This window comes from Pseudochaenichthys georgianus, unplaced genomic scaffold (genome assembly GCF_902827115.2).
Source record: "Pseudochaenichthys georgianus unplaced genomic scaffold, fPseGeo1.2 scaffold_565_arrow_ctg1, whole genome shotgun sequence".
NCBI classification, from domain to species: domain Eukaryota; kingdom Metazoa; phylum Chordata; class Actinopteri; order Perciformes; family Channichthyidae; genus Pseudochaenichthys; species Pseudochaenichthys georgianus.
The window spans coordinates 27,098-50,001 of NW_027263126.1; the positions used below are offsets into that span (position 1 = coordinate 27,098).

At 39.7% G+C, this 22,904-nt stretch overlaps 1 protein-coding gene across 1 annotated transcript in view; it reads left to right on the forward strand.

Annotated features, from left to right (window-relative positions):
* The first annotated feature begins 1,869 nt into the window (after positions 1 to 1,869).
* Positions 1,870 to 22,904, forward strand: part of tecta (tectorin alpha) — a 67,776-nt gene continuing 46,741 nt past the window's right edge. Inside the window, exons 1-9 of the mRNA XM_071202559.1 lie at positions 1,870 to 6,541; positions 6,734 to 6,813; positions 8,000 to 8,151; positions 9,177 to 9,316; positions 10,618 to 10,799; positions 12,520 to 12,776; positions 14,983 to 15,109; positions 15,192 to 15,308; positions 18,697 to 18,735. Coding sequence (XP_071058660.1) covers positions 8,010 to 8,151; positions 9,177 to 9,316; positions 10,618 to 10,799; positions 12,520 to 12,776; positions 14,983 to 15,109; positions 15,192 to 15,308; positions 18,697 to 18,735 — 1,004 coding nt within the window. The 5' untranslated portion in view covers positions 1,870 to 6,541; positions 6,734 to 6,813; positions 8,000 to 8,009. The remainder of the gene's footprint in view (positions 6,542 to 6,733; positions 6,814 to 7,999; positions 8,152 to 9,176; positions 9,317 to 10,617; positions 10,800 to 12,519; positions 12,777 to 14,982; positions 15,110 to 15,191; positions 15,309 to 18,696; positions 18,736 to 22,904) is intronic.

The following is a 22,904-nucleotide window of genomic DNA, read 5'->3' on the forward strand; positions in this document are numbered from 1 at the left end:
TTATCTCTCTAGGGCTCTGGCTGATGCTAAAGACACGTATTCTGCCTCACAGGTGGATAATGCCACTGTTGGTTGTTTCTTTGTTTTCCATGAGATCAGAGAGCTTCCTTTACTTGGACTGACACAATATCCTGATGTGCTACGCCTGTCTGTTGCATCTGATGCCCAGTCAGCATCACAGTACACTTTTAGACCTAGTGCCTCTCTGTCATTTCTCTTAAAGCATAACTCCTGTTCTGTTGTGCCTTTTAGATATCTGAAACACATGTTTTACTGTGTTCCAATGTTCCTCTGTTGGTTCAGCCAAGTGCTGAGATAGTTTACTGACCACAACACCTATATCTGGTCTAGTACATGTGGACAAGTAAATTAAACTTCCCACTGCCTCTCTGTATTTAGTTGGGTCTGTCAATTTTTCAGAATCATCAGTTTGTTCAAGTGTTGGCTCACATGGGGTCCCTGGCCTTGCAATCCTGCATTTCAAACCTCTCTAGGATGTTGCCTATATATTTCTTTTGAGACATTTTAACTTCTCCTTCTGTTTGGTAAAAATCAAATTCCCAGGAAATGTTTCAACTTTCCCAGGTCCTTCATTTTAAACCTGTCAGAAAGCATAATCTTTACAGCTTCCAGTGCATTTGTGTGCTTGCTGCTATGATCAGATCGTCAGCCCATACAATCATGATGACCTTTTCATCATGTTTCTCTCTTGTATACACACAATGATCAGCTGGATTCTGTATGAAACCGTTCTCACTCAGACATGTGTGTAACATAGCATTCCAGTTTCTACCTGATTTCTTAAGGCCATAGAGAGACTTTTGCAACTTACAAACTAGGTGTTCCCCGGTTACTGACTTTTCTTCAAAGCCTTCTAGTTGCTCCATATAGATTTCACAATCAATGGGTGCATGCAAATAGGCTGTCTTAACGTCCATCTGGTGTAAAATGAGTCCCTCTTGTGCTGCTTTCTACTCTTACACTTGTCATATCAGCTGTGGGAGAAAATGTCTCTTTGTAGTCTGTTCCTGGTTTTTGACTGTAGCCTTGCTAACCCTAACCCGAAGCGAATATTCGCATCGCGTCCGGTGTGAACACAGCACAAGACACGAGGATAGGAATTACAGAAATGAGAAAGGCCCCATAGTGTTAGAATTGGATCACGAACAAAGCAGTTGAGTTTTGAGCATCAAATGAATTAATCTGTGCATTAAATACCCGGTTTATCATTTATAAAGTGTGGCATATCTGTACAAAATCCCCCAGAATAAAAAAAAAGAGGAAAAATGTCTTATTTTTCGATGCAATTTACTTGAAAAGGCTAGAAAATGCACATATTTATAAACATTTGGTTGATTAGTCCTGGATTTCATGTTTTTATATAATGTAAATAATGGATATCCTTCAATTTCTGCACAAAATTCAAATGTAAACAAGCCTTATTTGGGTATTTAGTATATATATTTATATAGACAATTTAAGTATTCATAGTATAACATTGTCAATTGATTGGATTCAAACATTAAACCTCAGAAATGTGTGATTTATTATATATTCCGTCAATTTCAGTTTTGTTTTTTAACATTGACGGTCAGGAGAGGACAGGAAAAAAACATGACATTTAAACTACGTCACATCCGGGAGAGGGGGCGGGTCTTAAACCTGTCAACTAACCGAAGAATACAAAAACAAACATCGAGGTTCCGGAGACGGTGAGTAAAATGGTCTCACAACAACAGCGTATTAGTGACAAAATACAGCATTAATAATAATATAAGATGTCTGCTTTAAACTCATCATAAAGCATCGACCTTTAGCAGAATATTACATCTAAAAAAACAATTTTTTCTGATACAAGCCGTAAAAACATGTACTTGAAACATACATTTCGCTGTGGACAGTCATGTTAAAAGCGTTCAAATGTGAAATTCATAATATTCCCTGGGTTTCTGTTAATAATGTTATTTAGGTACATTTGCATGAGGGAGATTCGCAGACAGGCCTGTTTCGTAACCAGCTGCCCCCCCCCAAATCTGCAATTCTTACCTTGCTCGCAGAATGCATTGCAAAACTCCGTTGAAAAACCTCTTAATGTAACATTGTATTCGCTCTTAGCAAGTGACTATAACACGTACAGTTCTCATTTCGACTTTTCTTAAATCGGGATGATTTGCAGTATAATTCGGCATTAAAACAACAAGTAAATTATAGTCGTTGCTTTGTGTAAAACTGTTATTCTTGCATTTGGTTGTGCATTGTCACCAGTTACAAAACGTCCTCTTAATCTAACATTGTATTAGCTACTAGCAAGTGGATAAAACACTTGCAGTTATACTTTTGACTTTATTCGAATCGTCATGGCTTGCAGTTTAATTCGGCATTAAAATAGTAATAAAACGCAAGTCCTTTCTTTATGAAAAACTGTTATTTGGTTCAGCATTGTTGCCATTAACAGCGTGAAAAAAAACTCAAAATGTAACATTGTATTTGCTCCTTGCAAGCAAATATAACACAGTTATTATTTTTGACGTTTCCTGAATCGTCATGGTTCGCCCTTCAATTCGGCATTAAAATAACAATGAGAAGCGATCGTTTCTTTATGTAAAACTGTAATTATCTTATTTAGTTCAGCATTATTGCCAGTTACCCAGCGTTAAAATATCATCTAAATGTAACGTTGCATTGGATGCTACTAAGCGTATATAAGTAATACAATAATAATGACTTTTCCCAAATCGTCATGACTCAACGTTTAATTCGGCATTAAAACAACATTAAAACGCGAGTTGTTACTTTATGTAAATCTATATTTCTTCGCATAATGCCTTGCCGAACTGCGATTAAAAACCTCTTAATTTAACGTTGTATTAGCCTCTAGCAACTGAATATAACACGTACAGTTATAATCCTGACTTCTCTTAAATCCTCCTGACTTTCCGTTTAACTCGGCATTTAAACATCAATATAAGACGAGTCTTAACTGTATGTATAACTGTAGTTCTTGTATTGGGTTCAGCATTGTTACCAGTCAGTCGCACCACGGGGGGCAGTAGCAAGCGTATTTTTAAAGTTGGACTTTTGTTATGAAACCAAACTGCTTGGTAAATATGACGATTTGAAGAAAACACTCAGACGTGTAGCTGGTGAGCAGAGAAATGTGTAGTTACCCAGGTTAGCCTACTATACTTAAGTATCATTTTGAGGTACTTGTACTTCACTTGAGTATTTTCATGTTATGCTACTTTATACCATAATTTACAAGCTACTTTCCAGGTATGGATTTATAACACAGAATTTAAATCATAATGTATTATTATATGCTAAGATACTCAGCAGTATATCAAGTCATTTGAAGAATCCCATTAATGGATTAATAATTATAACACAACATTTTATATGTTTAAATCTGATATGGGCCATACCGGAAAATGACTACTTTTTGTACTTAAAGTATATTTTGATGCCAGTACAGAGCACCAGAATCCTTCATCGGTCCCATAGAGGGGAAGTTTACATTGTTACAGCAAAGTATAGATAGAGACTAAAAATAAAAATCACACTGAGATAAAAAGGTGTGCACATAGTATTTAAAATAAAATAAAACATTTACAGAAGTACACATACTGGGAAATTAAGTAAGAAAGCAGTATTTATAAGATACAAATAAGTGTAACATTTCAGAATTAAGTGAAAATACAGATACTTTTTTAAATATATTGACATAATAACTTACAGATTCCTGTTGGAATTGAATACCTAAAAAGTAGAAGCCAGTAGTAATAATAATATTATCTAGGAAGCAAAGTAGTATTGCTGCTTTTCAGAAATTAGTGAAATATCTGAGTACTTCTTAAACCTCTGGCTTTCACATTACCTGTTGTGCAAGTTTCACTCGTCTGTCTTTCTGTGTCACTTTTCAACTTCAGTGTACATATGTAGTTAATAGTTTTACAGAGTGGTCCGTATTTTTTCTTTTTCTTAACAAAACAACAACAATAAACACACAAGAACATGGAGTGTTTTCTTTTCAATATTAAACATTGACAGTATAGATCATTAAATAAAAAGAAGGGCGTATCGGGGTAATATACACTTTCCATTTCTCCCAAATTTCCTGAAATGTAAAGGTCACCTATCGTGCTGCTTTTAGGCAATAGCATAACAAATTTCTCTGAAGTGTTTTGCTCCAAATACCAAACAGATCATTCTAGATCATTTCTAAAGTTCTGATTTGGGTATAAAGCTTTAAAAAGCAGGGGGCTGAGCTCATGCGGGACCCGGCAGCTACCGTCTAAACTAAATGCTGCCGTGATGAAACGCCATATCATGGATTATCAAGGATCCTCTCTGAAACAGTCTGGAGCTCAAAGGCTTTCTCTCTTGCCGGTTATACCACAAGCTGAGTTCCTTTTTACTTCCTGCTTCTTCACACACATGCTCGCCAGCACAGGTTAGCTCTGAGTGTTAGCGATGCTAATGTAAACACCGACCATATTACGTCCAAAGCAGTCGGGCATTGTTTCTAGGGATGCACGATAATTATCGGTCCGATATTAGGAATTATGACGTCATCCCGATAAACCCGATACCAGTATTAATAGCCCTGATAATATACAATATATTTTTTGGGTAAAAAAAAAGAAAAAAATCCTGCGGTGTGGGTGGATTGGGATGAGGGGCGCTTGTTTTTCACTCGGCTCCTCCCGTTTTGCCAGTACTGTGGTGTTAGTGGTTTAGGAAGAGGGGAGTTCTTCACAAATCCAGCGCTCCCTAATACTTCGAACCTGATCAGTCACCTGAAATATCGCCATTGTCCCGCTGTCTGGCTGCCTGCATCAAGTCAAGTGCTCGGCGCAGTTGTGGCGAAATGTCGCTCCTCTATTTTCATTTAAACAGCTCCTTATATCCGTTAGTAGAGATGTCCCGATCACGTGATCGGGGATCGGAGCCGATCACGTGATATTCAAAAAATCGGGGATCGGGAGAAAAAAAAACGGGGATCGGGATTCTTTTTTTTTTATAAAATATTTTTTATTTATTTAATGTTACAAAACAAAAATGACCTTGTTCACGTCTTAAAGTCATCCTGAGGACTTAGTTTTGGTTTAAGATTACACAACATCATGTATGTGTTGCTTCCTTTGGGCTTGTTTTCAGACCTGCTTATTTCTCTGAAATCTGGCAACAGAGTGGGCGCAGTGTCTAATAGCAGCAGCAAGCTAACGAGAGGCTACGTCCAGCTGGTGACTCGGGAGTCGGACAGAGAAAATGTCAGGAGTTTGGAAGTGTTATGAAATTGAAAGCGAAGGCAGTGTAACAGCCAGATGCAATGTTTGCAAGGCGGAGGTTCCGCGTGGTAGAAAGAACAGAGCTACGTTCAACACGACCAATCTAATACGCCACCTGAGAAACAAACACCAACAACAACACGGCGAGTACTCAGCGGCCACTCGGGTAACGGCACTGAAACAACCGACACTTTCAGAGACTTTCAAAAGGAAAGAGAAACGGCCCCAGAACAGAGAAAAGGCCAACACAATAACAGCCAAGATAGCTGAACTCATCGCGTTGGATGACCAGCCGTTATCTGTTACCTTTTTTTTCTCTTAATGCATTGCATAAAGATCGGATCGGGAAAAATCGGTATCGGCAGATTGTCAAAATCAAATGATCAAAGTAGGAGCAAAAAAAGGTCATCGGGACATCCCTATCCGTTAGCGCAGCTAGCTAGCACCAGATGCTAACAACAACAATGCACGTAAGGTCTCTCTCTCGCTTGCTCGGGCCACACACACACACACACACACCCTCCCGGTCCTCCCGATGGCCAGTCGGTGCCTGCCGGTGAGCGTGGAAGTGTGGTCTGCCACAAGCGGGCGGCAGGAGCGGGGCTGTCAGCAGCGGGGCTGTCAGCAGCATCAGCTTGTAGATGGTATTTTAAACTCGATGCGCTCTGAAACTACGGGGCGGCCGAGGAAAAAAAATACACATGCGTTAATCGCGTTAAAATAATTAGTGGCGTAATTTTTTTTTTTTTATCGGTCTTGAGAAGCAGGAAGTTATCGGTATCGGTTTCAAAAAACCAATATCGTGCATCCCTAATGGTTCCTAGTTATTCTTTCCATTACAAAGATTTCATAAATGACACCGTACCAATCCTCTGTTTGGTTTGAGCCATTTCTTTGTGATTGCTTTCCTCGCAGCTACACTCAACATCTCAAATTACGGCCCGTCCACACGGCGGCGTGCGCTGACGCTTGCCGGCGGGCGTGTCTGAAACTCGACCAACAACCAATCACATGAATCTCCCGCCCCTGACACACAAGCAGCGATTTGATTGGCTAGAGCTCGTACTGGCATACGATTCGATTGGCTGACGCTTCTGCCGAGGCGTCAAAAGTTAAACATTGCTCAACTTTTGCAGCGAGCCACGCCAGCTACGCTCCACGTCGCTTCCCACAATGCAGTTCGGCTAAAAGTGACGTCACCCCATTCAAAGTGAACAGGGAAGCTTCAACGCACGCCGCTGTGTGGACGGGCCGTAAGTATTTAGTTTTCATATTTGTGGATGTTGAGTGCAGAAAACCGAAGAAGAGTTCGCCCCAATTAAAAATAAATGTTGTTCCAAATATGATCCTTCTGTGTCTTTTCATTTACCTCAAAGACAGTTTCTGTACTTCCCTCTGGTTCCCAACCCCAGTTGAACTCGTGTTCTTCTCCTCTTGTTCCACAGTTCTCTCAGCGGCCGTGGAGACGATGTGATCGGAGGTGACGCTGAAGACAAGCTTCCCTTTGGTCTCTGCTACATCAGAGGTATGAGTCGTAGCAATCTGTGAAATCAGAAACGACCCCTGACAGAAACACCGCACACAGTTTAAGATGATCAGAAACTGATAGGGCTGATCGGGGTGAGACCGGGGCCGAGGTTATATCGTTAGGAATGATGTCGTTATAATTCACTAGACATCATCAGCAGTGAAGGCCTTGTCCAAAAGTGAATGATAACACAGGTATTTGCACCATAATTCAGATGTCCAAGGCGTCCTTGGCCAAAGCTACGCCCTGACACCAAGTTGTATTCAAATGGGGACGAATCACGCCGACACACTAAGCAAACCAAATACAATTGTCTTTTTGTATTTGTTTGTGCAACATGCATTAAGTCAGGAAAATGACTGCGTACTCTTACCTACTCTTAAGCTTCACGATAAAACAACTTAAAGCTGACATTACCAAATATGTATGCCACATTGAATACAGCAATATCTTAATCTGTTTAATACTGTTAGCCTTTCCTTATTTCTGTGTGTGTGTGTGTGTGTGTGTGTGTGTGTGTGTGTGTGTGTGTGTGTGTGTGTGTGTGTGTGTGTGTGTGTGTGTGTGTGTGTGTGTGTGTGTGTGTGTGTGTGTGTGTGTGTGTGTGTGTGTGTGTGTTGTGTGTGTGTGTGTGTGTGTGTGTGTGTGTGTGTGTGTGTGTGTGTGTGGGTGGGTGGGTGGGTGGGTGGGTGTGTGCAAAGTGACATCACCAGCGAGAATCTGAACTAAAATCGCTCAAAGCAACCGGGAAACAAATTGAAAACGGTTAATTGTTGGAAACTATTGAAAAAGGATTCTTGCGTTCAAGAAAAATACAATTTCTCCTCTCTGGCCATAATTTGCTAAACGTTACAATACTGTACATATATCTTTTTATGAGAATAAAAACAGTCCACAGTATTTAATAACGGGAGCTTTCCCAAGACCACTCTTTAACTGTAACTGTGACCACTCACAGTAGACGAATCAAAAGTTATAAAAATGCACAGTGAGCTTTCTCAAATTGACTGACACTTTGTCATCATCACATCATATCAGTGTTCATTAAATGAAGTCAAACAGAGGGCCTTACGAACAGAATCAGGTAGAAACGGGTAACATTTTTGGGCTTTTCTGTATAATTCCACATCAAGAACCACCAGAGAGAAGAAGGGAACTGACCCAGTTGTGTCTCTGTTCTCAGGGCCTGGACCATGGACACCATGGAGACGTCCTCTGATGAAGAGGAGAGCCGCACCTTCGTCCAAGTCCTCAGCGAGAAATACAGCCCGGAGAACTTCCCCTACGGCCAGGGAGTCATGGTGATGCCCAGCCTGCCGGGGTCCCCCGTCAAAGGTGTGAAAACAGGCAGAGAGTCATGTTACACGGCTTGGTTGAATACTCGATTCTGATTGGTCAATTGCGACAAGTCAGAGGTTTTTAACACTCGATAACACACTGTTGCTAAGCATAACACACTGTTGCTAAGGAGGATCAAGGGAGAGAAAGAAAATAGGTCTTCTTCTGCTGTTCCCTTTAGTGTTTACTTCCTGTATGTCTTCTTCTGCTGTTCCCTTTAGTGTTTACTTCCTGTCTGTCTTCTTCTGCTGTTCCATTTAGTGTTTACTTCCTGTCTGCCTTCTTCTGCTGTTCCATTTAGTGTTTACTTCCTGTCTGTCTTCTTCTGCTGTTCCCTTTAGTGTTTACTTCCTGTATGTCTTCTTCTGCTGTTCCCGTTAGTGTTTACTTCCTGTCTGTCTTCTTCTGTTCCCTTTAGTCTTTACTTCCTGTCTGTCTTCTTCTTCTTCTGTTCCCTTTAGTCTTTACTTCCTGTCTGTCTTCTTCTGCTGTTCCCTTTAGTGTTTACTTCCGGTCTGTCTGTCTTCTTCTGCTGTTCCCTTGAGTGTTTACTTCCTGTCTGTCTTCTTCTGCTGTTCCCTTTAGTGTTTACTTCCTGTCTGTCTGTCTTCTTCTGCTGTTCCCTTTAGTGTTTACTTCCTGTCTGTCTGTCTTCTTCTGCTGTTCCCTTTAGTGTTTACTTCCTGTCTGTCTGTCTTCTTCTTCTTCTTCTTCTTCTTCTTCTTCTTCTTCTTCTTCTTCTTCTTCTTCTTCTTCTTCTTCTTCTTCTTCTTCTTCTTCTTCTTCTTCTTCTTCTGTTGTTCCCTTTAGTGTTTACTTCCTGTCTGTCTTCTTCTGCTGTTCCCTTTAGTGTTTACTTCCTGTTTTTTCTTTCTTTTTTAAATAGCAGACCTCTAGAATGTCCATATTGACCAATCAGAATCGAGTATTCAACAAAGCTGTTTGATAAATAGCTATACATCGTAGAGGATGAAGTGTTTGAAGCCTCTGAATGTCATAAAACCTCACTTTTTGTTTTGCAGACCGCCTCTACCTGCCCTGCTCTCTCGTTCTGAGCGGCTCTGGGATCAATAAAGCTGGAGATCGGTCCGACATCGCAGCGTTCTGTGTTCACGTGGCCGAGCTGGACCTGTCCCAAAATCAGCTCAAAGACTGGGAAGAGGTAGGGGCGATGTATAACGAACAATCGTGCAATACGTTCTTTTAATTCAGTGTTTCTCAAAGTGTGGTCCGTGAGTATATTGCTAAATAAATGGACCAGTGTAAATAATGAACTTATTGAAATGATGTTAAACTGGGGCCTGCAACCATAGTTTTACTGTATTTAGTTTTGAAAATCCACAGCGGAGGTTTGTGTCGTACTACATGCGGTGCTTTTGAATATCTCTCAGTAGAAAACGATCTGTGAGTCTGTTGGCTCGGACATTAACTCCGTAATCAGGGGGTCCGCGGGGTCTTAAAAAGTATTACAAGTTGATAAATCAATTTAGCGAAAATTAAGACTATTAAAAAGTATTAAAGGGCGGTTTCCATGGTATTATATTTCGTAGCTTGTCTTCAGTAAGTCTATAAATGGTCCAGAGAGGATGTGTTCTACAGTCTGCCTGAATGTAGTCATGGCGTAGGTGTGCAGTGTGATTCTGGAGTTTATTGATGGCATCCCGTTGGATTTGACGTCATCTGAACAGGACGTCTCACGCTCACTGCTTGATCGCACGCGGAGGTCCGTTTACGCCGGTTGTTAAACAACATCGTTATGGGGAAATGCAAATCTGCGTCCAAATGGTTGGAAGATAAGAAGGACAATCAATACTGTATATCAGGGGTGCCCACACTTTCTCAGCTTGGGAGCTGCGGGAGGGGGGGGGGTGGGTAAACCGTGGCGAGCTTACACTAATTGCGCCGCATTTGCGCTTCAGATGAGCTTCAGATGAGGAGGTGAGGCCCCCTCATAACGGCATGAACCCGTATGGCACAATACAACTGGCTTACCTGTACGTCAATAAGTGGCAAATGCCATAGTAAGGATGGATGATGGGCTAACTTTAAAAACTTAAAATTAAAAAAATATTTTTTCAAGGTAACCGGTTAAAACTCGCTTAACTGGCGATGAGGTCTTAACATGTATGGAAAGGGTCTGAAAAAAGGTCTTGAAAGGTTTTACATTTGACTTCAGGATTCCTGCATATGCCTTGTAACAAATGTAGTCGACATTTCATAAGAGGTGTAAAACCTGTTAGCATTTAAAATCGCGTACGAACGAAAGCTTGTAGAATCCGTAGTTGTGTTTGTATTGTTGATTCACGTTAAGCTGTCATTATTAGGCTGTCATTTGTCATAAACTGTTGGAGTGGTGAGCAGGCCTTTTTGTTTCTGGATATTTGGGGAGTGAGGTGGTCCTTGGTGTGAAACCGTTGGAGAAACACTGCTCTAAGGTTTTGGTATTTACTCGTGGGTTGCCAGATCTGCGCCATCGTTTCCAACATCCCCCACCTGGACTTCCTGAACCTGAGCATGAACCCTCTGATGGGCGTTCAGCTGGAGCCCTGCATGGCCGAGGTGTTCTCCAGAGTCCGACAGCTCGTCCTCATCAACACACACATCAGCTGGGACACCGTACACACACTCACCAAACACACACCTGAGTAAGTGACGTTTTGTTTGTCTCTTTATGTATTTTCTTCGTTTTTGTGTTTTTCTCTGTCAAAGCGTCTTCGAGTTTTTTTTTGTTGATTAAATGGCTCTACAGTGAAGTACCAGTAAACCGTTGATGTTTATTTTTTTGTTAGTTTAATTAAAGGGGACCTATCAGGCAAAAGTCACTTTGTGATGTCTGTTCTCCATCACCATGTGTCCCCGGTGTGTCGGGGAACTCACGCAGCATCAGGAAATAAACCCTCTCTCTTTTCCTCCGTACCCAAATCTCTAAAAACGGGGAGCAACGGAGCTGATCCAGATTTGCGTCCGATATGACGTAACATCTGAAATGTGGACCCACGGCCCAATCAGAAACGCTGCTATCAGAAACAATGCCCGACTGCTTTGGACGTAATATGGTCGGTGTTTACATTAGCATCGCTAACACTCAGAGCTAACCTGTGCTGGAGAGCATGTATGTGAAGAAGCAGGAAGTAGAAAGGAACTCACCTTGTGGTATAACCGGCAAGAGAGAAAGCCTTTGAGCTCCAGACTGTTTCAGAGCCTTGATGATCCATGATATGGAGTTTCATCACGGCAGCATTTAGTTTAGACCAGGGGTGTCAAACTCAATTTCATTGTGGGCCACATTTGCATAAAGGTTGCACTCAAAGGCCGGTTGTAACTATATAAATATAATATATATATATAAAATAATGTATTAAATATTACATTATTGCCTCTGAATTGGATTATTATGGGATAGGATAATAACTTAGTAAATAACTGTCTGAAAGCAGAAGTCTAGGGCAAATAATTGCAAGTCTCTTCAGTGCGCATGTCACAAAACGAGATGCATTGTGGGACATGTAGTTTATGGGCAACCTGCTTCTATAAAGTGGCATGTAACCGTATAATAAACATATTATATTCTTTGCAAGCTCTTGCGGGGCCACATAAAATGAAGTCGCGGGCCGGATTTGGCCCCCGGGCCTTGAGTTTGAGACCCCTGACGGTAGCTGCCGGGTCCCGCATGAGCTCAGACCCCTCCTAAAGCTTTATCCCCAAATCAGCACTTTAGAAACAGGAAGTGAAATAGAGGGACATGAGGCATGGCTAGAATGATCTGTTTGGTGATTGGAGCAAAACACTTCATCGACATGTTTTTAATATATTTTTGTATATATCTGAGAGCTATGCTATTAGCTCAAAATAGCATGATAGGTGACCTTTAACTTCTTATGTTTTAATAAATATTTGTATTTTATTTAATCTTTTATTGGATATTTTGTTTAGCCTCTTGTGTACATATCTTTATTTTACATTTTAATTGCACATTCTTGCTTTAACCTGTTATATTTATTTACATATTTTTATTCTCTTATGAGTTATTTCGTCTTTTATTGGACATATATTCAACCTCTTACAGTATAGTTGTATAAATATCTCAATTTCATTTATATTTTTAATGAAAGGAGGAAATAGCTTAAATGCAGATATGGCTGGAAAATAAGGTTTCATTGTACCCATTTGTATATTAGTCAATATAATTGTTTTTTGCAAAAGCTTTAACTTGTGTTTATCTAAATAATCGTATTAAATGTTAACTAAATGTTAAACTAAACCCAATTCGCCGATATCTCGATTCTGAAAGGAGTAAATGAACTTAAATAAGGTTTTATTTTTACCTATTTGTATATTTCTCTAACATATCCCCTCCTCCTTCAGGCTGGAGGAGCTTTTCTTGTGTCTGAACGGCTTCAACACCGTGTCCGAGTCGCAGACTTCCTGTCCGTCTCTGCGCCTGCTGCAGATCACAGACAACCAGCTGCAGGAGTGGAAGGAAGTCAGGAAGTTTGGGCGGATTTACCCGAGTCTGAACACGCTGGTTCTGGCCAACAACAGCGTGGACTGTGTGGGCGACTCTCCAGAAACTCTGCAGCGCCTTTTCCCCAATCTGAGGAGCATCAACCTCAACAACTCAGGTCTAAGGAAGAGACGCCACACACTGATATACACCTGAACATCAGCAGGAGAGGACTCTTTAAAGTAGATACGCTACACACTGATATACACCTGAACATCAGCAGGAGAGGACTCTTTAAAGTAGATACTCTACATACTGATATACACCTGAACATCAGCAGGAGAGGACTCTTTAAAGTAGAGACACTACATACTGATATACACCTGAACATCAGCAGGAGAGGACTCTTTAAAGTAGATACGCTACACACTGATATACACCTGAACATCAGCAGGAGAGGACTCTTTAAAGTAGAGACACTACATACTGATATACACCTGAACATCAGCAGGAGAGGACTCTTTAAAGTAGAGACACTACACACTGATATACACCTGAACATCAGCAGGAGAGGACGCTTTAAAGTAGAGACACTACATACTGATATACACCTGAACATCAGCAGGAGAGGACGCTTTAAAGTAGAGACACTACATACTGATATACACCTGAACATCAGCAGGAGAGGACTCTTTAAAGTAGAGCCACTACATACTGATATACTCCTGAACATCAGCAGGAGAGGACGCTTTAAAGTAGAGACACTACATACTGATATACACCTGAACATCAGCAGGAGAGGACGCTTTAAAGTAGAGACACTACATACTGATATACACCTGAACATCAGCAGGAGAGGACTCTTTAAAGTAGAGACACTACATACTGATATACACCTGAACATCAGCAGGAGAGGACGCTTTAAAGTAGAGACACTACATACTGATATACACCTGAACATCAGCAGGAGAGGACTCTTTAAAGTAGAGCCACTACATACTGATATACTCCTGAACATCAGCAGGAGAGGACTCTTTAAAGTAGAGACACTACATACTGATATACACCTGAACATCAGCAGGAGAGGACTCTTTAAAGTAGAGACACTACATACTGATATACATCTGAACATCAGCAGGAGAGGACTCTTTAAAGTAGAGACACTACATACTGATATACACCTGAACATCAGCAGGAGAGGACTCTTTAAAGTAGAGACACTACATACTGATATACACCTGAACATCAGCAGGAGAGGACTCTTTAAAGTAGAGACACTACATACTGATATACACCTGAACATCAGCAGGAGAGGACTCTTTAAAGTAGAGACACTACATACTGATATACACCTGAACATCAGCAGGAGAGGACTCTTTAAAGTAGAGGCACTACATACTGATATCCACCTGAACATCAGCAGGAGAGGACTCTTTAAAGTAGAGACACTACATACTGATATACACCTGAACATCAGCAGGAGAGGACTCTTTAAAGTAGAGACACTACATACTGATATACACCTGAACATCAGCAGGAGAGGACTCTTTAAAGTAGAGACACTACATACTGATATACACCTGAACATCAGCAGGAGAGGACTCTTTAAAGAAGAGACACTACATACTGATATACACCTGAATATCAGCAGGAGAGGACTCTTTAAAGTAGAGCCACTACATACTGATATACACCTGAACATCAGCAGGAGAGGACTCTTTAAAGTAGAGACACTACATACTGATATACACCTGAACATCAGCAGGAGAGGACTCTTTAAAGTAGAGACACTACATACTGATATACACCTGAACATCAGCAGGAGAGGACTCTTTAAAGTAGAGACACTACATACTGATATACACCTGAACATCAGCAGGAGAGGACTCTTTAAAGTAGAGACACTACATACTGATATACACCTGAACATCATCAGGAGAGGACTCTTTAAAGTAGAGACACTACATACTGATATACACCTGAACATCAGCAGGAGAGGACTCTTTAAAGTAGAGACACTACATACTGATATACACCTGAACATCAGCAGGAGAGGACTCTTTGAAGTAGAGACACTACATACTGATATACACCTGAACATCAGCAGGAGAGGACTCTTTAAAATAGAGACACTACATACTGATATACACCTGAACATCAGCAGGAGAGGACTCTTTAAAGTAGAGACACTACATACTGATATACACCTGAACATCAGCAGGAGAGGACTCTTTAAAGTAGAGACACTACATACTGATATACACCTGAAAATAAGTCCCTTGAACGTCATTTTGTGAAAAATAAAGAGCTTTTTGAACATTAAAGCATGGAGACATGTCCCAGTAGAGACATGGTGTGTCCTAAATAAAAGCTTTGTTATTCAGGACTCAGCAAATGGACGGACATCGAGAGGCTGAATTTCTTCCCGAAGCTGAAGGAAGTGAAAGTGAAGGGGATTCCTCTCCTGAAGACTTACACCGACCAGGAGAGATGTAGCCTCCTTTTAGCACAGTGAGTCTGAACCTACACACACATACTAACTTCAAATTGTCATGAATCTAATCTCTATACTTTTGAATGTCCCTGTCTTCAGGCTGCCCTCTGTGGTGTTGCTGAACGGCAGCACGGTGTCTCACGGAGACAGAGAAGATGCCGAGCGGTTCTTCATCCGGCACTACCAGGACTGCCCAAAACAGGAACTTCCTGAAAGGTAAACACAGGGTTTGGAGGGTCACTTTAAACACGTAATCTGCTGTGGTGTAAAGTAACTAAGTACATTTACTCAAGTACTTAAGGACCATTTTGAGATACTTGTTGTTGATACTTTGTACTTCTACTGCACTACATGTATTTAATCCCTTTAGTTACTTCACAGATGTGGATGAATGATGTGAAATATAATCAGGTGTTGAATCAGACTTTAGTTCCACCTGGAGTAAATCCACCAGCTACCCTGCAGTCTACAAAGTACTTCAGACTAGCTGCACCTTCACCAGCTACCCTGCAGTCTACAAAGTACTTCAGACTAGCTGCACCTTCACCAGCTACCCTGCAGTCTACAAAGTACTTCAGACTAGCTGCACCTTCACCAGCTACCCTGCAGTCTACAAAGTACTTCAGACTAGCTGCACCTTCACCAGCTACCCTGCAGTCTACAAAGTACTTCAGACTAGCTGCACCTTCACCAGCTACCCTGCAGTCTACAAAGTACTTCAGACTAGCTGCACCTTCACCAGCTACCCTGCAGTCTACAAAGTACTTCAGACTAGCTGCTCCTTCACCAGCTCTGAGAACACTTTCATGATCAATCATTATAAAACATATCATATACATTATTCTGAAATGGACCAATCTGCACAACGACTACTTTCACTGTCTTTCACTATATTCTGATGAGAATACTTTTCTACTTTCACTTGAGGAACATTTTGAATGCAGGACTTTTACTGTAACAGAGTATTCCTACACTCTGGTACTTCTACTTTTACTCAAGAACAAGATCTGTGTACTTCTACTTTTACTCAAGTACAAGATCTGAGTACTTCTACTTTTACTCAAGTACAAGAGGCTGTGTACTTCTACGTTTACTCAAGTACAATATCTGTGTACGTCTACTTTTACTCAAGAACAAGATCTGTGTACTTCTACTTTTACTCAAGTACAAGATCTGAGTACTTCTACTTTTATTCAATTACAAGATCTGAGTATTTTTACTTTTACTCAATTACAAGATCTGAGTACTTCTACTTTTACTCAAGTACAAGATCTGAGTACTTCTACTTTTACTCAAGTACAAGATCTGAGTACTTCTACTTTTACTCAAGTACAAGATCTGAGTACTTCTACTTTTACTGAATTACAAATTCTGAGTATTTTTACTTTTACTCAATTACAAGATCTGAGTACTTCTACTTTTACTCAAATACAAGATCTGAGTACTTCTACTTTTACTCAAGTACAAGTTCTGAGTACTTCTACTTTTACTCAAGTACAAGATCTGAGTACTTCTACTTTCACTCAAGTACAAGATCTGTGTACTTCTACTTTTACTCAAGTACAAGATCTGTGTACTTCTACTTTTACTCAAGTACAAGATCTGAGTACTTCTACTTTCACTCAAGTACAAGATCTGAGTACTTCTACTTTTACTCAAGTACAAGATCTGAGTACTTCTACTTTTACTCAAGTACAATATCTGAGTACTTCTACTTTTACTCAAGAACAAGATCTGAGTACTTCTACTTTTACTCAAGTACAAGATGTGAGTACTTCTACTTTTACTCAAGTACAAGATCTGAGTACTTCTACTTTTACTCAAGTACAAGATCTGAGTACTTCTACTTTTACTGAATTACAAGATCTGAGTACTTCTACTTTTACTGAATTACAAGATCTGAGTATTTTTACTTTTACTCAAGTACAAAATCTGAGTACTTCTACTTTTACTCAAGTACAAGATCTGAGTACTTCTACATTTACTCAAGTACAAGTTCTGAGTACTTCTACTTTTACTCAAGTACAAGACCTGTGGACTTCTACTTTTACTCAAGTACAATATCTGAGTACTTCTACTTTTACTCAAGTACAAGATCTGAGTACTTCTACTTTTACTCAAGTACAAGATCTGAGTACTTCTACTTTTACTCAAGGACAAGATCTGAGTACTTCTACTGTTACTCAAGTACAATATCTGTGTACTTTTACTCAAGTACAAGATCTGTGTACTTCTACTTTTACTCAAGTACAAGATCTGAGTACTTCTACTTTTACTCAAGTACAAGATCTGAGTGCTTCTACTTTTACTCAAGTACAAGATCTGAGTACTTTTACTTTTACTCAAGTGCAAGATCTGAGTACTTCTACTTTTACTCAAGGACAAGATCTGAGTACTTCTACTGTTACTCAAGTACAATATCTGTGTACTTTTACTCAAGTACAAGATCTGTGTACTTCTACTTTTACTCAAGTACAAGATCTGAGTACTTCTACTTTTACTCAAGTACAAGATCTGAGTGCTTCTACTTTTACTCAAGTACAAGATCTGAGTGCTTCTACTTTTACTCAAGAACAAGATCTGAGTACTTCTACTTTTACTCAAGTACAAGATCTGAGTGCTTCTACTTTTACTCAAGTACAAGATCTGAGTGCTTCTACTTTTACTCAAGAACAAGATCTGAGTACTTCTACTTTTACTCAAGTACAAGATCTGAGTGCTTCTACTTTTACTCAAGAACAAGATCTGAGTACTTCTCAAACCTCTGGTATCTGTTACAAATACTAGTTACCTAAAAATACATGACCTAATCTGAGTATCAAAACATGAAAGAAATATAACATGATAACTTCCTTTAACACCGTGTCGTACCAACAGCAATGGTGCTTTTCTGTCCTCAATACCTTCAGATTTAATATTTAGAATTCCTCCTCTGCACTTTCATAATTCCTCGTCCTCTTTACGGACTGCATCCCCTTTAACCGTAACCTTACTTTTGAATGAATCACTCAAATGTGAAACAATACCCTTGTTCAGAAATAAGGACAAAAGTTACACAATTATTTAACTTGGATATTTAAATACAACTGAATCCGGTGGCTTTTATGTTTTGTAGCTTCAACCTTTTTTAAAGTGTGTTTTCTGTTCATGAAAGTTAATTTAAAAGTTGTACTAAATGCAACCACTTGTGCCCTTTGTCCTCAAAACATTGTGATATAATCAGAATGCCTTTATTTGGAAATGTACAACAGCATATAAAGTGAGAAGAGTAGACTTACAAAAACAACTAAGTATGCACACGTTATTTATAATAAAATAACTCGATAAGTAAGAAAAACAAATGGCAGATATGGCGATATTGGTATAAAAAAGTAGCGGTATATTTGTTTTTGTTATTTAAAAGTGCCCATCATTGCTGGTGCTCTTTATGGGCTGCATTCCACTTAACCTGGGCAGAATGTGGAGGGATTTGTGGAGGAAGGTGTAGTCTCTGACTGGGGGAAACTAACCTTTGGGAGACAAAGCCCCCAGTCTCTCGCTGCTCAATGAGGCCTTTGTGCGAGGAATTCTCTGATTGGAAAAGTGATACAGAAGGTAGCAGAAGGTTGATGTTTCCCTCTTTTTTATATATATATATTTATATGTATACGCCTACGTACTTTGTCAATTGAGAGATTGATTTGTGTCCTGACGTCGCTGGATCTCTCGATTAGGAATCGTCGTACTGATTTACGGTTAAGAGAAAGTGCTCTTTTACCAAATTTCCAAATACAAGGACAATTATAAGACATAATGGACATGTGTGAAATGGGACTCCCTGATCTGAAGCTTGAGAATAGGACCCAGAAAGTAAACTAAAAGTATTTACAATATATATTAATAACAGAACATGTATTATACATAACTAAACACCCTAAAACTAATCTAATCCCAACTACTAAATGGTCCCCTTGCATTGGTTTGAATCTAATTAATACAGATACGTAACAAAGGGTAAATAATATTATGAATTAAATGGACTTCAGAGTGACTTTTTTAAAAGTCCAAAGCCATCCCTGTTCCTGTTAGTGTTTACTTCCTGTCTGTCTTCTTCCGTTGATTTTTCTGACGTTTTGAATTCATATTTAAGAAAGTATTCCCCGTTTATTTTCTGATGTAGAAAAATAAAGTTTGTTGTAGTCCCTTCATCCTCCTTGGCAACGGTCTGTTAGCGAGAATTAACCACTTCTGGAATCGACCAATCACAATCGAGTATTCAACTAAGCTGCGTCATAATTTTTTTCTTTTTCTGATGTTTTGAAGGAATATTTAAAAAGCATTCCCAGTGTTTTTTCTGACGGAGAAAACTCATGTTTGTTGTAGTCCCTTCATCCTCCTTAGCAACGGTCTGTTAGCGAGAATTAACCACTTCTGGAATCGACCAATCACAATCGAGTATTCAACTAAGCTGTATAATAAATTAGGTTAACAACTGCGGCCGTAATCCCTTTTTAAAGACGGCTAAAGACATTTTATTGTGTTGTCATACAAGGAATTTGAAATAAATAAGTTGTAAAGTAGGTCAATAAAAATAAATATATAAGGATAATAAAAAATAAGGATTTTTAAGAAACAACTTCTCATCCTTTTTTTATTATCCTTATATTTTTTACCAAAGCAAATTCCTTGTATTTGTAAACGCACCTGGAAATAAACTTGATTCTGATTCTTCTGATCAATCTTATTCATTTTGCACGTGAAGTTTCAGGATGTATTTTGGTATTTAGACCATACTGTACTAGCCATCATACTTGGCCAAAACTACCTCAAGACCTTTTGGACCGAATCCCATTGTTCAGTTCCACTTTTCCCATAAACGGTGGTTCGGATCCAGGATCTCTGTGTAGGTCTAAAGTTAGGGATCACCCAGAATGCAGCTGGGTGTCGGACACGCTCTGTAAGCAGGGAACTCACCGCTATCCCCTTTCCTATCGGAGGGTAAACACATCTGACTTTGAGTAACTATAAACGCAACTCAAAGCAGTTTGATACCGACTGATATACCTCAATAAACTGGATGATATGAAGATTGAGGGTAAAGAGATAAGATAAGATAAGATAAGATAAGAGGTACTTTAGTGATGCCAAATTTGGAAATGTGTGCGTTGCAGCAGCATAAAAAACAACAAAACAAGGCATAGATGGATAGATAGATAGATAGATGGATAGATAGATAGATAGATGGATGGATAGATAGATAGATAGATAGAAAGAAAGATGGATAGATAGATGGATGGATAGATAGATAGATAGATGGATGGATAGATGGATGGATAGATAGATGGATAGATAGATAGATAGATAGATGGATGGATAGATAGATGGATAGATAGATGGATAGATAGATGGATAGATGGATGGATAGATAGATAGATAGATAGATAGATAGAAAGATGGATAGATAGATGGATAGATAGATGGATAGATAGATGGATGGATAGATAGATGGATAGATAGATAGATAGATGGATAGATAGATAGATAGATAGATAGATAGATGGATGGATAGATGGATGGATAGATAGATGGATAGATAGATAGATAGATAGATAGATAGATGGATGATGGATAGATAGATAGATGGATGGATAGATAGATGGATAGATAGATAGATAGATAGATGGATGGATAGATGATAGATAGATGGATAGATCGATAGATAGATGGATGGATAGATAGATGGATAGATGATAGATAGATAGATAGATAGATGGATGGATAGATGGATAGATGGATAGATAGATAGATGGATAGATAGATGGATAGATGGATAGATAGATGGATGGATAGATAGATAGATGGATAGATGGATGGATAGATGGATGGATAGATGGATGGATAGATAGATGGATAGATGGATGGATAGATAGATAGATAGATGGATGGATGGACTGACTGGTAGGTACTAGGTAGGTAGATAGAACAAGGCAATCTACACAAGATAAATTAAGACACTAGAAATAAACAGTCCAAAATATTTCTGAAATAGCATTAAAAGTTGAAAGAAATGTGTGGAAAAATATACATGTGGAAATACAACTATGTAGAACTATATGTAGAAATGAAAGAGTAGAAATAAACAATGCTAGAATTTAAACATCTCAAAATAGAATTAAAACAGCTATTAAAAAGTAGAAAATATACAGTAGACCGTGAAAATAAAACAATATGATACTACTCTGATAATAAAGCACTATTGAAGGAATTTAGACAAAAGCAGGATATTATTTACTTAAGGGGTTCAGTAAGACAGGAATATGAAGGAAGGAACATGATGGCTAGACAGGAAGGATTAGTGGCGAGCAAAGACTGAAAAGAGAGGTCTAGATGGAGAAAGGAGAAATGTGAGAGCATCCAGTAGAATAAGTAGAGGGGAACAGTGGAAATCCAGCGCCGCTGTGGGAGGGAAGAGAGTAAATCGACATTTTCACTTTTTAAGCAGGTCATCTTTCAACGGGAGAAATTAGAGAAACACCTAAAGAAAAGCCAGCTAAGATCTTGGCTAGATAACCAATCTGAACCCTGTTGCCCTCGCTGCTAATTTGCCGTCCATTACAGAAGAATGCTGGATGTGATATTTGGAAAGCTGACTTGAGATCACCTTGCAGCTTTATTTGCTTCCATTATAGCATGCTTACCGCCTTTTTTAAATGAAGCCCTTTAGCTAAATGGCCGCTCTCAGAATGGCACTTTTTGTACCGAGGAGAATTCCCAGGGTGGATGGCGAGGGTTTTGCCAGGGGGATCGGCTTTGTCGGGGACTTTTTGGGGAGGGAAGGGAAATGGCTTTGATTAGCCCAGCTGTTACAGTAGCTTTGAAAGCACAGGCCTTTTCTCCGGGATTTTATTTAATCGTTCCTGGGTCCTTATCTCGAACACACATTCCCCCGAGGTGACTGAGAGCTTTCTCACGGCTAGCAGGAGGCAGAGAACTCACTGAGGTTTAAGAGGTGTTTCTCTGCCTGTTGAACACACAGGGTTCCTTTTCCTTTACCGGTTATTATGATCGTTTTTCAATTTTCTTACGAGGCAAACACCAGGAGGACATAGAATAGTTTTTGTTGGCAAATTGGAAAGGGAAGACGCAACAATGGTTGATAGAAAGATACCTTCATGTTGCCTCTGCTTCCTGTTTGCTCGACAAAAGATGTTCTTCCACTCAAAGGCCTCCATCTCACCAGGAAGAATGCACAGTAACTTTCCCTGGGTTAGGGTTATTGTTAGGGTTAGTCCAGACAGGGGCCTTGTTGCTTATCACCCTCCTCTACATTATCATAGTGGCTGATAAAGCCTTACAGTGAACCAATATCAACCTCTAAAGCTCATGAACTCGTGTTTCTTATGGACAAGACTCCACCGCATCCCCATCCCTAAACTAAAAGCGGTCTTATGTTGGCGTGATGACGTTTAGTAGTTCACACAGTCAGTTTGCAAACCCTGTTTTTATGACACATGGAAGCTTCGGACAAGTAAAAAGCTAATGTTGGGCTATAAAGGAACTACAGCACGGTCACATGACTTCACGTCACCACCGCTAAGCTAAAGGTGGCTAATGTTGGGCTATAAAGGAACTACAGCACGGTCACATGACTTCACGTCACCACCGCTAAGCTAAAGGAGGCTAATGTTGGACTATAAAGGAACTACAGCACGGTCACATGACTTCACATGACCACCGCTAAGCTAAAGGCGGCTAATGTTAGGCTATAAAGGAACTACAGCACGGTCACATGACTTCACGTCACCACCGCTAAGCTAAAGGTGGCTAATGTTG